Here is a 13,631-nt window from a genome sequence, read left to right as displayed (position 1 = left end):
TCCTAACCACTTTGAATACACAGATACAAAATGGACATTCATCTTTATACCCTTTTTTTGTTAAGTTCCATTATTTGAATATTATAGGTGTGTAAACTCAGCAAAATATTCTAAAAGAGTCCAGTAGCCCATAATAGCATTGGGTCTTCTGTTTAACTCGCAATGTCAGAAATTGTTGACCTGAGTCCCCCACAGCTCAACATATCTGGCAAGATATTTAGATTTTTTTTTTTTTGTATTTTTAGGGAAGGGTCTACAGGGTGTTCAGGGTGTCACTACTAGATCAGACTCGTAGTGATCCGCCTGTTTATAGCCTCCCAAGAGCTGGGATTACAGGTGCGTGCCACCATGCCCAGTCTCAATTGGGGCCAGCATGGCAGGCCCAGGGATTGAACCCAGGCCCCTGTTCCTGCTTGCAGGCGCTTTAATCTGTAAACTACTTAGATCTTGAAAAGGACAATTTATTCATCTTCAAAAACCAAGCACTCTGTAAAACAAAGGGGCACAAAGTTATCCTGCATTGAAAGAAGGGCACTGGGACACAATTCTAATCTGGGAGTTTTTCCTTCCTGGGCCCCAAGCCCCAGCAATTCCACAATCTTTATAAATATTTTTGCTGTTAGAATCGGTTCCCAAGTTCCAATCAGACTCCATCATTATCTATAATCTCCAAAAAGTGCCTGGGCATTTGATATGCATTGGATGATAGTACACCATAATCACCACATTCTAGAATATATAAGCATTAGAATTCATTTTGAAAGTTGTGGCCTCAAGTCACCTGTCCCGTCTTTTCCATCCATAAACCTTATTTTTCCTCAAATGCATTCAAATGTTTCCCTACCCAACCTTTCCCCCAGGCCAATTCTATCTTTTGGTTTCTTCAATATTCAGGTTACATTTCATCCACACAACTCCCCCCTCTGAACCCTCATTAACAATACAAAAACCGTGGGGACTCCTGGGAAGCACAGACACTCTCTCACTAAGCCTCTTTCAGATCTAAAACCTCCCCAAGTTTCTTAACTGGTAAACCCAGCACAGTCCATCAGAGCTAACTGAAAAGGGATGCTCTGGGCATCCCTGCACCCCTTGACAGAAGCCTATGTGGATCGAAACAGGAACCCTTTCCCGGGCCAGCAACTTCGCTGTGGAGACAACACTCAGATGAGCAGAACTCTGCGGAGGGAACGTCGCATTCACAAACAAGGGAAGGCGGCTGGGAGGACTCAGGAAGGGGTAATTCGAGGAGGCGGTGAAAGGAAGTAGCCAGAACGCGCGGAGAGGGCGTATACAGTACACAGGCGTCTGACAACTACTCGAGGCGCCCTTTTTGAAGGCGTTCGAACCCAAACTGTCAATCCAGAATAAAATCATCTTAAATTTTCGGGTCATTCAAACGCAGTAGGCAAGGAAGCGCCGGGCCGCGCCGGGTAGGCACCAGCCTGCGGAAACCCAGCTGTCAGGGGGCCGGGGGCGGCAGGCCAGGCAGGGGACGCGGGAGACGACAGGGCTGCAGACCCCACACTCCGTGGCGGGTTCCCTCCGAGCCCGGCCACGCTCAGAGTCCCTGTCCCACCACATTCCCGGGACCCCTTTCCCCACCTTTCCTCGCGGTTGACGCCCGGAGCTTCCGGAAACGTCACGTCCGTGCCACTCCCACTCTAGCCAGCCTGTCAATTATTCTCCCAAGAGTTTAGGATTAGAGGCAGGGAGCAGGTGGGTGGGACTACAAGCGGCACCTGCGGGAAATCCGGCCAATGAGGACTCGGTCCTATACTGGCCCTTTTGGGAAAGGAAAACGAACCCGAAAGAAAAGCAGAAGCCAGCAGTGAAGGGTACCAAACACCAAGCTCGTATTTGTTTTAACAAGTATTCTGTGAGTAGAAGTTTTCTGTCAGCTAGCTCCTCCAACACACGCATGTAAATCTCACGCTCAACAAGAGAGTACTGATTCAAGTACAGCTGCAGACCTGGCAAAACTAACCAGGTTTTGTCAATTGGGAGACAAAAAAAAAAAATTATATTTCAGGTTGTGTTAGAAATCAGAAATATTAAGCATTAGCTTTTATTGCTTAGAAAAGAACATAAGACTAAGGACAAGAGCTAAAATGTACTGAGTAATTAACGTTTAATGGTCATTGAAAACCACAGGAAACACAAAGATCTATATGATGCATTTCTTGTATTTAAGACCAAGCCAAGGTGATTATAAACTCCAATTACAAAGTGGTACATTATATATTTGAGTATATACACATCTTCTTTCCAGGGAAGTTCTACAAGCCTGCTACTCATTCTTTCTTAGAAGACTTTGTATGTCACCACTCTGAAACCTTATGCTTTGCTTTAAAGGTTTGACTATCTGGGAATAATTTTTCAAAATGTATCTGGGAAAATTCCTGTGAATTTGTCAGTATGATGGTACATTCTAGCCTTCAATATCTGGTTTAAAACATCAGTGTAATGTTACTTTCTCCATCAAACCAGCCTCCAGAGCTCCTGTTGTGTATGTTTCTCTTGGGATTCCCTGAGGTGATTTTGTGTGGTCGCTAACTTTTCATACTTACTGTTGAAAAGTTTTTGGAACATTTGTCTGCCAAAGCATTAATGTGTGTGCAGTGCCATGGTCCCCTACTAACTCATGCATTCTCTGCAGATCAATCTGAGAAGACAGTTGTACAAAGTACTACATCATGTACCCTATTTTTAAAATGCCCGATACTCTCCTTCTGGGTTGACTTTCTACTCAGCATGTAAACATGGTAGGTTGGGCCTAATGAAATTGATGTATTGGTGGTGCTGGTCACAGAGCCTACCCTGTGGGTGGGGGCCTGGTGATATAGGAGAAATGTAATTCCCAACTCACTAGCTGTCAGATGTGCCAAGTTTGTGTCCACTAATATCAAAGAACGAATTCCAAAGGACAAAGGAAGTTAGGAGTAGGAGAGGTTTACTGGAGAATAAGACTAGCTCCTGAAAAAGCCAGGTGTGGTGGTGCATTCCTGTCATCCCAGCACTTGGGAGGACGAAGCAGGATGGTTGCCACAAGAGTTCAAGGTCAGCATGAACTACAGAGAGAGACTGTGTCAAAAAAAAAAAAAAAGAATAGTTTCTGAGAGATAGGAGGAGTGCCACATGGCTTGTTGAGGTCATTTCTCTGAGAATTTATTTATTTGGTACAGTGTTTTGCTCTGCAGCTCAGACTCATAGTGATCCTCCTTATCTCAGTCTCCCCAGCTCTGGGATTAAGGGTATGCACCACCATACCTGGTTTCAGTGGCTGGCATGGCACAGGCTGGCATGTCATGCGATACCAGGGATCAAAACCAGATCCTTGAGCTTGTTAGGCAGGCGCTTGGACTGCTGAGCTATCTCCCTGGCCCTCTGAGAATGTTGCATAGGGCAAAATCATAAGATGAGCACAATGTGGGTCACATTATAATAAAAAAAGATTACAAGTATAGCCACTTAGCTAATATTGATCCAGTAGGGAAACAGGCCACATAGCAGAAGCATATGGCTGACATCATTAGCCTTGGCTTATCTATGACTTCTAAAACAAGAAAACTTGAGGAAGGGATGGGCCCAAGTCTTCCAGTCATCCATCCAGTTGTCTGATATCTGGATTTAATGGACTAGTAGTAACAGTGTGGTGGTTGATACATTGTGTCAACTTGAGATGTCAAAAGCTTGGCTAGATCAGCTTGGCGATTCCACGCCCTGTGGTGTGGGGGCCCCACTCTAGAGTGGAGTGGGCCTACCTGAGTGACTCAACACAAAAATGGTATATAAAAGGGTTGAGGAAGACTTCCACTCACCACACTTCCTTGGAGGAGCTTGATTGATGCAGCCTTGCCCCTTTGTAGGAGCTTGGATCTTCACAGTAGCCATTGCCCCTTCCTTGGAGGAGCTCCAGGTTTGATAGACACCACAGCTGCTGCTTCTCCTCTGCTCTTTTTTTTTTTTTTTTCTTTTGTATTTTAGGGAAGGGTCTACAGGGTGTTCAGGGTCTCACTACTAGGTCAGACTTATAGTGATCCTCCCGTTTACAGCCTCCCAAGAGCTGGGATTACAGACACATGCCACCATGCCCAGTCTCAATTGACACTTCAGCGCGACCCAAGGGCGGAACCTGCACAGCATCCTCTGCTCTTCATTGTTTTCTGCCACCATGAACTGCTGCCATCTGCCTTGGAGCCAGCAGAGTATGAACTGAAACCTCCACTATACTGTGAGCTAAATAAGCCTTTCCTTCCTTAATTTTAAGTGTCAATATTTTGTCCCAGCAACAAATAAAAAATAACCAAGACAAATAGTTACAATATAATCTCAAATTTCCATACTTAAGGATGTAAATCTGTCCATTGTGATTTTTAATCTTGAGGCCTTGCCTTTTGCAAAATGCCTCCAGCTACAATTCTGATGTCTCCGCCTCTCAGACTTCCTTGAAAGCCCAGTCCCTCTCTGGATGTATATTAATTGTTATCTAACTTAGCTGTCTATAATACTGGCAGGAGCCAATACAAGTCAAAACTGAAGCTATTCTGCTGTTCTGTACATATTTACTATGTAGTTGGTTCTGTTCTAGTGCTGGATATACAGTAGTGGACAAATCTAGCAGGTGGATACTGTTACTGTAGAAGTACTATTATTGTGAGCAGTACTGTTATACTGAGCTGGTAGGGTAAGGAACAAGTTCAGAAGTCTTCAAAATATCTCACTTTTGTATTATTTAATTTAACACAGTAACAGAATTTGTTGTTGTTTTCATGGGATGGGATTTGGCTATGTAGTCCAGGCTGGCCTTGAACTCATAGCAGTTCTCCTGCATTGGCCTCTCGAGTACTGGAAGGCATGTGCCACTATGCCTGGCTAGTAACAGAATTCATAAACACCCTAGATGTTAAGATTATGATGAATAAACTTTAATGAGCTATAACTGTGAGGACTAACATATAAGAGAGATGTGTACAATCATAAATGCAACAATCACCATAACATATACTGTTACTGATATAAGTAAGTTAAAAACTACTACAGTTTCTTGAAATAATGGTTAAGAGGCTATAGGAAGCAGCATCTAATCCTTTTATTGTGGGAATTTGTATTTGATCAAAATTTTTGGCATCTAGGGCAAGTGTCAGCACTCTTATTTTTCTAAGGACCAGAAAAAACAAGCAAGAAAAAGTTGGTCAAGAACATTTGACAGGGGCCGAGGAGATGGCTCAGTGGAATAAGCGCTTCCCTGGCAAGCACAAGGGTCTGAGTTCAATCCCCAGTTCAAAAAAAAAAAAAAAAAAAAAAAAAGAACATTTGATAATCTTCATTTCTAGCTTAACAGAAAAAGCTAAAAATGGGACCATCTTGAACATGCAACCAGAAATTAAAGTTCCAAAAATTCTGTAGGTTATTGACATAACTGAGGAAAACATCTTATCTATCCCTGCCACACAGGATGGAGGCCAAGAATTGAAAGTATCTCATCATCAAATAGGTTTCAGCTGTTCACCTCATAGACCAAGGCCAGGATAGAAATTGAGGTGATCTTTCTCACTTGTACCCCAGCTGTGACTACATAGCAAGACTTTGTTTCAATAAATAAATAGATAAATAAATATATAAGCTCCTAGATAAACCTTCTGGAGGAACTAAAAACAAGGAAGACTCTAGGTAGGTATTATTTGCCTACTTTGTACTCCTATAATAAATACCATATCCAAAAGATCAATTTCATTAGTATGGGAAAGGCATCCAGTCTTACCTAGTACAATGCGCAGCAGACTATTGAGTTATGAACTCAATTTGTTTCCAAGGGCTGAATGTAACTCAAGTTGTCAATTGAAGGTTCAGGCTCCTCTGCATAGCTTCAAAGCCTCTTTCCTGTATACAGGCAGACCTTAGTGTCCTTAGACATTAGCTCTGGGTTTCTCAACCCCATACAGGAAAGGATATTGTAGTGTACCTTCCAGAACTCTTTAAGGCTTACATCTTTATCTGAGATGATGTGGAAGCACATGTGGTCAGCACTGGGGAAATAACTCAAGACTTTGATCATAAATTAAAACTAAAATTCTGGTCATAACCCAAGTTGTTTGTCAGGCCACCATAACTCAAAGGTCTACTACATTTTTTTATGCCAGCATCTAATAATCTTTTAAATTATTTTAAAAAACAAAATCTGGGTCTTTCTTTCCTTGCTGGTAGGCACCTGCAAGCATGGTGAATGTTCCCAAAACCCGGCAAACTTTCTGTAAGAAGTGTGGCAAGCATCAACCCTACAAAGTAACACAGTATAAAAAAGGCAAGGATTCCCTATATGCCCAGGGAAAGCAGCATTGTGACAGGAAACAGAGTGGCCATGGTGGACAGACTAAACCGATTCTCCAGAAGAAGGTCAAAACTACAAAGAAGATTGTCCTGAGGCTTGAGTGTGTTGAGCCCAACTGCAGATCTAAGAGAATGCTGGCTATTAAGAGATGCAAGCATTTGGAACAGGGAGGAGATAAGAAAAGAAAGGGCCACGTGATCCAGTCTTAACTTTTCATATTTTTTATTGTGAAGACAATAAAATCTTGCTGTGTTAAAAAAAAAAAATCTGATTTTGTCTTACCTGACTTTAAAACCCTCCAATGACACCCCCCCCACAAGGCACTTGGAATAAAAATGCAAATTCCCTCCTCTCTATTGTGGTGATTCAGCCCCTGCTGCCTTTCTGACCTTTTCTCCCTCTTTCCTTGCTTCTTATTCTCTAGCCATATCTGCTGTTCTACTCAAGACCTTGGCACAGATGTTTCCTCTTCCTGGTTGGTTGGTTCCATCTTGGGTGTCCATCATGAGTTTCCACTTCACTGGTTCCATCATAAGCATTGATGTCTGTGTTTGCATTACTTCCTTGAAGAGAACTATGATCACTATTCTATTAACCGTTAGCAGTTGGTGCTATTTTCCCTTCATAGTACTTATCATTTATATTATTTGGGTTGTTAATTGTCATTCATTCCCCACTGGAAATACAATTTGCGGTAAGACAGGAGAGGGTTGGGTTTTTTGTTTGTTTGTTTGGTTTTGTTTTGTTTTTGCTTGCTTGCTTCCATCTCTATTGCCAGGGCCTCCTGGGCTTTTGATCCCAGTTGACATATTCTTTAGTGTTCAAGTATTGTTGACACAAGTGGTTGTCTCATTGTCCTCAAAACATACTACAGGGATGGACTAGTCTCCTATGGTGGCGGCTGAGATTAACAATGAAAAACTGACCATTGTATTCTTGAGACCAAGTCTTCCCTACAAGGCAGCTAAAGCTAGGAGCAGAAAGTCTCAAGGCCAAATGCCTTCATTAACTAAGTAAATATTTGTTGGGTATCTACCATGTTCATGAATCTGTATCAGTGGATGGATCTGTATGTAGCTCAGGAAAAGTCAACCAACTTTTTCTTGCTTGTTTTTTCTGGTCCTTAGAAAAATAAGAGTGCTGACACTTGCCCTAGATGCCAAAAATTCTGATCAAATACAAATTCCCACAATAAAAGGATTAGATGCTGCTTCCTATAGCCTCTTAACCATTATTTTAAAAGTCTGTCTACATTTGATAAAATCAGTAATTCAAGAACTAGAACACTGAGAGAAGAAAGTTTTATTTAGTAGCTAAAAACCAGAGAAGTAGGTGCTTTACTTGAAAATCAACTTCTCAACTCTAAGGGGTTGAAGAATTACAGATGATTATATGATAGGAATAATGTCTTTTTGGGGGGAATGGCAGAGCTCTTCCAGGAATTTGGGTACCAACTCTTTTCACTACTATTATAAGCTGGTGGCTGGTAGGTATCCTTTAGTCCAAAGGCCACAAAGAAGACAGACACAATAAGACAGAGGTGCCAGCCTTTTCATCTTGTTCCAGTCGCCTTATCAGACATCTGCAGGCCCAGAAGAGTCTGTGTTTTAAGCAAAATTGGCCTTCAAGTCACTCAAAAGTAACCCAGGCAACCGTTATCATCATAACCCATGAGGCAGAGATGTTATCTATAGCAAACCTAATGAGAAACTAGCAATGTATTGTTCAGCTGCGCGACCTCCATGACAACTGATTTTTAAGTCAACTAAGAATAGGTGAACTGGAGGATTTGCAACCCTTGTATTTAGGCTTCTCCTCAGTCACAGCGTGACAGTAATGAAAAACTCAGTTTCCATTGTTTTAAAAGGTTTATAGATAAAGGCTTAGATCCCCTAAAAGTACAAACATCTTTCAACAGTTACTAAGATCTTCAGCAGGATTCTAGATGAGCACCACGCATTGTGTCACTACCACAGCCTATCTTGAACACTGGTAGGGCAGTCAGAAAGCAGAAATGGGATTTATACTAAAGATAAATGATTTGCATTGTTAAAATTTCCACCTGTGGGCCTACTGGGAATATAAAATGACTGAATTTGAAAAGTAAATACTTGGAGAAAAAACATGTAGGGTGAAATGTTTCCAATATAGGAAACTGTTTTAAATGCACGAGTATTCTAATCTTTTCATTATTATTGAATTCAAATTATGCTCCTTTTCAGTTGTAGTTGGGATTAGGCTACAGTAAACCCAGTAGCATTAACTTCTGGTTTGGAGCTCCACCTACAGTTTGTTTGAATATTGATGTGTCCTGTCAGAGAAGGACTAGCTTGGAAAAAAGTTATGCATGCTTGGGAAGATTGTTCATGCGCGCACGCGTGTGTGTGTTAAAATTAATGCTAAAGGGTTGGGGGGATAGCTGTGTAGTTTAAGCACCTGCCTGGCAAGAACAAGGACCCGGATTCAATCCCCGGTACCATGCATGCTGTGTGGGCCCTGGAATCCTGGGTGTGCTGTGCTGGCCACTGAAACTGGGCGTAGTGAGGCATGCCTGTAATCCCAGTGCTGGGGAGGCTGATATCCCTATGGTCTCCAAGTGAGACCCTGTACCAAATAAAAGGTTTTAAAAAAAATTTAAAAATGCTAAAATATGTGCATGAAATATCAGTTTTACTTTAGATATTTATTTCTTCCTTCATTACCTGAAAGCTATGAGTTACATAATTTATTTCTTACAACTCATAGCCTTTCTTTTAGGTGAGAGCACCATTCTCAATGTTGCAAATTTCAAATGGGCTTAAACAACATAGGAAACTTTAGGATCATTTGTGTGGCACCCCTTAAGTGATGGATTTTACCATTTTACATTTATTTTATTTTTCTTTTTAAAAATATTGGCCAGACACTGTAACTTTTTTTTGTTTTCTTTTTTGGTGGAGCTGGGGATTGAACTAAGGCCCTTGTGCTTGCCAGGGAAGCAGTTATTCTACTGAGCCATCTCCACAGCCCTGTAACTTTTAATGAAAAATGAATTGCATACCACTATGTTTATGCTTTTTTAAAAACATCCATTCATAAGATTGATAGCCCAAATCGTTTGATAATAACAATAAGCTTTTCTTCTGGATGGTTAACAACCTAAGTTTGCAGACCAAAATTAGAGAAAAAGGAGGGATACAAGGAAAGCCAACATTTTGGCCCTAGCCTTCTAAGGTCAATTAAGACTCAGGACATATGAGAACTTGTACTGTAACGTCATGTACCTCAGTAGTGTTCCAAATTTTCTGATCAAGAAGATTATGGGGCCAAAGAGGAAAGTGATCGATGATATAGAGTGGGCCTAAGGAGAGTCACATGGGGAGAAGACACTCTCTCAGGCTTTCACAGAGAGCACATTGGCCAAGCAATGGCCATGACTCATCCACATGGCTGCACTGATAAAGGTTCTACAATCTGAGGTACAGGATCTCAGGACAAATCCTGAGGGCATTTCACTGACCTTCTCAGACCAAAAAGCTACAACTCTTGTTGCATAGGTCTTGCTTTACCTTGGTCTTAACCATCCAGTAGAAAAGTATGAAGTCGAAATATAAGAAATAAAGCCATGCTGTTAAGTTGAGCTGTGGGGGACTCAGGTCAATAATTTCTGACATTGCGAGTTAAACAGAAGACCCAATGCTATTATGGGCTACTGGACTCTTTTAGAATATTTTGCTGAGTTTACACACCTATAATATTCAATAACGGAACTTAGAAAAATGGGGTATACCGATGAATGTCCATTTTGTATCTGTGTATTCAAAGAGGTTGGGATAGATATATAGTTGCATTCTCTTAATGAATAGAATGATTTGTTCTAATGGTGTTTGTAAATAGGATCACAAGTCCGCATCTTGTACAGCAATTAACCACTAAGAAGAATATATGCAGTGTATTATTTGTTGAAACTGTACTTCTGATTTGATTTGAAACTGTCTCATTGCTGTTTATCAGTAAAACTTTGAAAAAAAAATCCATTCAGTCAGCCATTCAATAAATACATACTGATTGCATACTATGTGACAGACATCACTTAAGCATTGGACACATGTGAATGAACAAGGCAGACAAGAAATGTCCTGCCCTCAAGAATCTTACATTTATGGGCTGGGGAGATAGCTCATCTGTCTAAGCACCTGCTTGGTAAGCACAAGGATCAGAGTTCAATCCCTGGTATCACATGTTGTGCTGGCCCTGAAACCAGGCATGGTGGTGCAGGCCTGTAATCCCAGGGCTGGGGAGGCTGAGACAGGAGGCTCACTAGGAGTCTGAACTGCATAGAGAGACTTTGTAACAAATAAATAAATAAATAAATAAATAAATAAATAAATAAATAAATGCTTTAAGTAAAAAAGAAAAGAGAGAATCTTACATGTAGATAAATGGAGGACAAAAACAAAAACTGAATAACAGGAAGGGGAGATAGATCTTTTGTGAAGAGGAAGGGGACTAAGAGATAGAGGGAAGGAAAGGAGGGAAAAGGAAGGAAAGGTAAAAAGAATTAAGATGTATTATATACATGTACCAACTTCCCATGAGGAATGCAATAGTCATGTACTATAAACATGTACGAATAAAAATGAATCTTAGTTTAGTGATGGGCAAGGAATCACGGATTATAAGCAGCTATCAAGCTAAAGAAGTAAATGTTGTGGTGTGCTAGAAGGTTGAATATAATACGAGAGAAATGGGCCCTGGTTAAAGGAATCAGACTGGGGGGAGGGAGAAGCACAGAGAGATTATTGAGATTTCAGATGGTACAGTTTAAAGAAGCTCTCATTGAAAAGTTAGCGAACAGACCTGCAGGAGGCAAAAAGAGCATTGTAGGCTGGGAACAGCAAGTGGGTGCTCAGAATGACTGGAGTGAAGCAAGAGCAAGGGAGCAGAGCAGGAACTCAGGAAGGGCAAGGGCCACTGAACTGAAGCGACCTGGCTCTGTAAGAAAGGTTTTATTGGAACTCAGGGAAGTCTGACATCTGTTACATACTAGGTGAGCTCTGGCTAGCAGGCTGATCACACTCTCCATAGGAGTTGTCCCACCTTCCTCTCAGTGATGGCATGTCTTTGTAAAGCTGGGTTTGGGAGTGACATACAGGCACCCTGGGAAAATCTGTGTGCCATGGGAAATGAAGTTGGCGTGGCCAATTTGATTTCAAAGCTTAAGACCCAGCATAGTGCCTGACAGGTATATGTGTCACATTAGCAAGTAATTAAGATTATTGGAGTGTGAAATAAAATTGTTTTCCATAAGCTTACCAGCACTGTTTTTGAAATGGCTACTTTGTTGTTGCGATATTGCACTCATGTCTTCTGGATGTTTTCAAAAATTACCATAAACTAGGGGCTGGGGAGATAGCTCAGTAGAATAAGCACTTGCCTGGCAAGCACAGGGACCTGAGTTCACCCCCTGGTTCCTCACACACACACACACACACACACACACACACACACACAAAAAGTTACCATAAACTTGTAGTGTAAAAAGCAGGAATTTATTCTCATAGATCTGGGGGCCAAAGACTAAAATCTTAAAGTGTGGAGGAATGGGCCAGGGAGATAGCTCAGTGGAATAAGTGCTTGCCTGGCAAACGCAAGGTCCTGAGTTTGAGCCCTAGTACCACAAAACAAAACAAAACAAAACAAAACAAAACAAAACAAAACAAAACAAAACCCTGCCAAGCAAGAAGTCAACGTGATGTTGTTCACATTAAATTGCTGGAACATACATTGGGCTGTTGAGATAGCTCAGCAGTCTAAAGCTCCTGCTTAGGTAAGCTTAGGCAGGTTCAGGGGACCACAGTTCAATCCCAAGCACCACATGCCTTGCCAGCTCTGCCATCAGGATGGGTTGACCTGGCCAAAACAAAACAAAACAAACATTTTTGGGCTGACCAGATAGCTCAGCAGACTAAAGCGCCTGCTTAGGCAAAGCGCAGCAGCCAGGGTTTGATCCCCAGTGTGCTGTGCTGGCCCCGCCCTGAGGGTGTGCTGAGACAGTGATTGAGACTGGATGTGGTGGCCCTCTCTTGGGAGGCTGAAAACAGAACCACTACGAGTCTGATCTACATAGTGAGACCCTGTAGACCCTGTACTAAATACATTTTTAAAAAAATTATATAAAGTGTGGAGTATTGTATTCTTTCTGCAAGGTCTTGGGGAGATTTTATTCCTTGCCTCCTCAGCTGTTGTGGCTGCTGGCAGAAGGCTGTACCACTCCACTTTTGCCTCTATGATCCATGCATTGCCTTCTCCCCTATAGTCTCACTGCCCCCATTAGTCTAGGAAACATGAGATTATATCTAAGGCTCATGCTGATAAGACATGATAATTTTTCCTTCTCAAGATCTTTATTCCAGTCACATCTGCAAATATCCTTCCAAATAAGTTATGACTTACAGGCTGTAGGAATTGATTTCTTTGAATGAAGAACCCCCACTATGCTTTTTTTTTTTTCAGAACCAGGGATTGAACGCAGGCCCTTGCGCTTGCCAGGCAAGTGCTTATTCTACTGAGCTATCTCCCTGGCCGCTATCCAGCTATTAAAGGCATACATTCTTAATAAATTGTTGGCACTTAACTGCTTAGTAAATGGGACTGTTAAGAATTTCTTTTGGCCTCATGGTGAGACACCAAATGCTTGGTAAATCTAGGTCTGAAACAGCTGAGTTAGAAGGATATTGCAATCCTCCAGGCAGGAAATGTGGTGATGGGGTTATACTAGAGAGGAAGTGGAGAAAAGTAGGTAGAAGTGGAGAGATGGTAGATACAATTTGGTGGTATTGGTGCAAACAGAATTTGCTAATATATTGGGTGTGTAGATGGAAGGGAAAAAGAGAGTAAAAGGTGTTCAGTCTGAGTAGCCAGAAGGATGGCACTGTTATGAACTGAAGTGAATAAAACTGCACCTATACCAGTTTTTTTTTGGGGGGGGTAGAGATGCAGTTCTGTGCACATTTTTTGTTGTTGTTTTTGTTTTATAAAAACAAGGAAGGAGAAAATTGAAAAATGAAAGAGATGAACAACATGAGGATGTTCTCAAGATAAAGGAGGTAGTTTTTTTTTATTGACATCAGTTATTTTTATTTTAAAGAAAGAAAAAAAAATAAAAACAGTGGTACAAAATCTCAAAACAAGATTTTAGGAGAGTAACAGTGGTTAGTACATTGTGTGTTGTTATTGCCAAAGTAGTTTCTCATATTACAAGACATAGGCAAGAAATAATAAGCAAATAACATAGGTACAAACCTCTTTTTTTTAAGTC

The 13,631-nt window shown here is 41.3% G+C and overlaps 2 protein-coding genes across 3 annotated transcripts in view; one reads left to right on the top strand and one right to left on the bottom strand.

The window, feature by feature from the left end:
* The window catches only part of Stambp (STAM binding protein), a 36,087-nt gene extending 34,414 nt beyond the window's left edge, over window positions 1–1,673 (bottom strand). Inside the window, exon 1 of one of the 2 annotated variants that reach the window (XM_004634095.2) lies at window positions 1,606–1,673. The gene's annotated coding sequence lies outside the window, so the exon portion shown is untranslated. Of the gene's footprint in view, window positions 1–1,027; window positions 1,575–1,605 lie in introns of those variants that run through there. The other variant, XM_023718470.1, reaches the window with a different exon arrangement.
* A 4,546-nt stretch (window positions 1,674–6,219) lies between these two features.
* On the top strand, window positions 6,220–6,540 carry LOC101567632 (60S ribosomal protein L36a-like). Its single transcript, XM_012515330.1, has one exon. The coding sequence runs from the start codon at window positions 6,220–6,222 to the stop codon at window positions 6,538–6,540; it is 321 nt and encodes a 106-aa protein (XP_012370784.1).
* The last annotated feature ends 7,091 nt before the right edge of the window (window positions 6,541–13,631 follow it).

The sequence above is a fragment of the Octodon degus genome, unplaced genomic scaffold (genome assembly GCF_000260255.1).
Source record: "Octodon degus isolate 3935 unplaced genomic scaffold, OctDeg1.0 scaffold00058, whole genome shotgun sequence".
In the NCBI taxonomy this organism is placed as follows: Eukaryota; Metazoa; Chordata; class Mammalia; order Rodentia; family Octodontidae; genus Octodon; species Octodon degus.
Note: the sequence above shows the minus strand (reverse complement) of the source record. Positions and strands in the feature narration are given on the sequence as shown.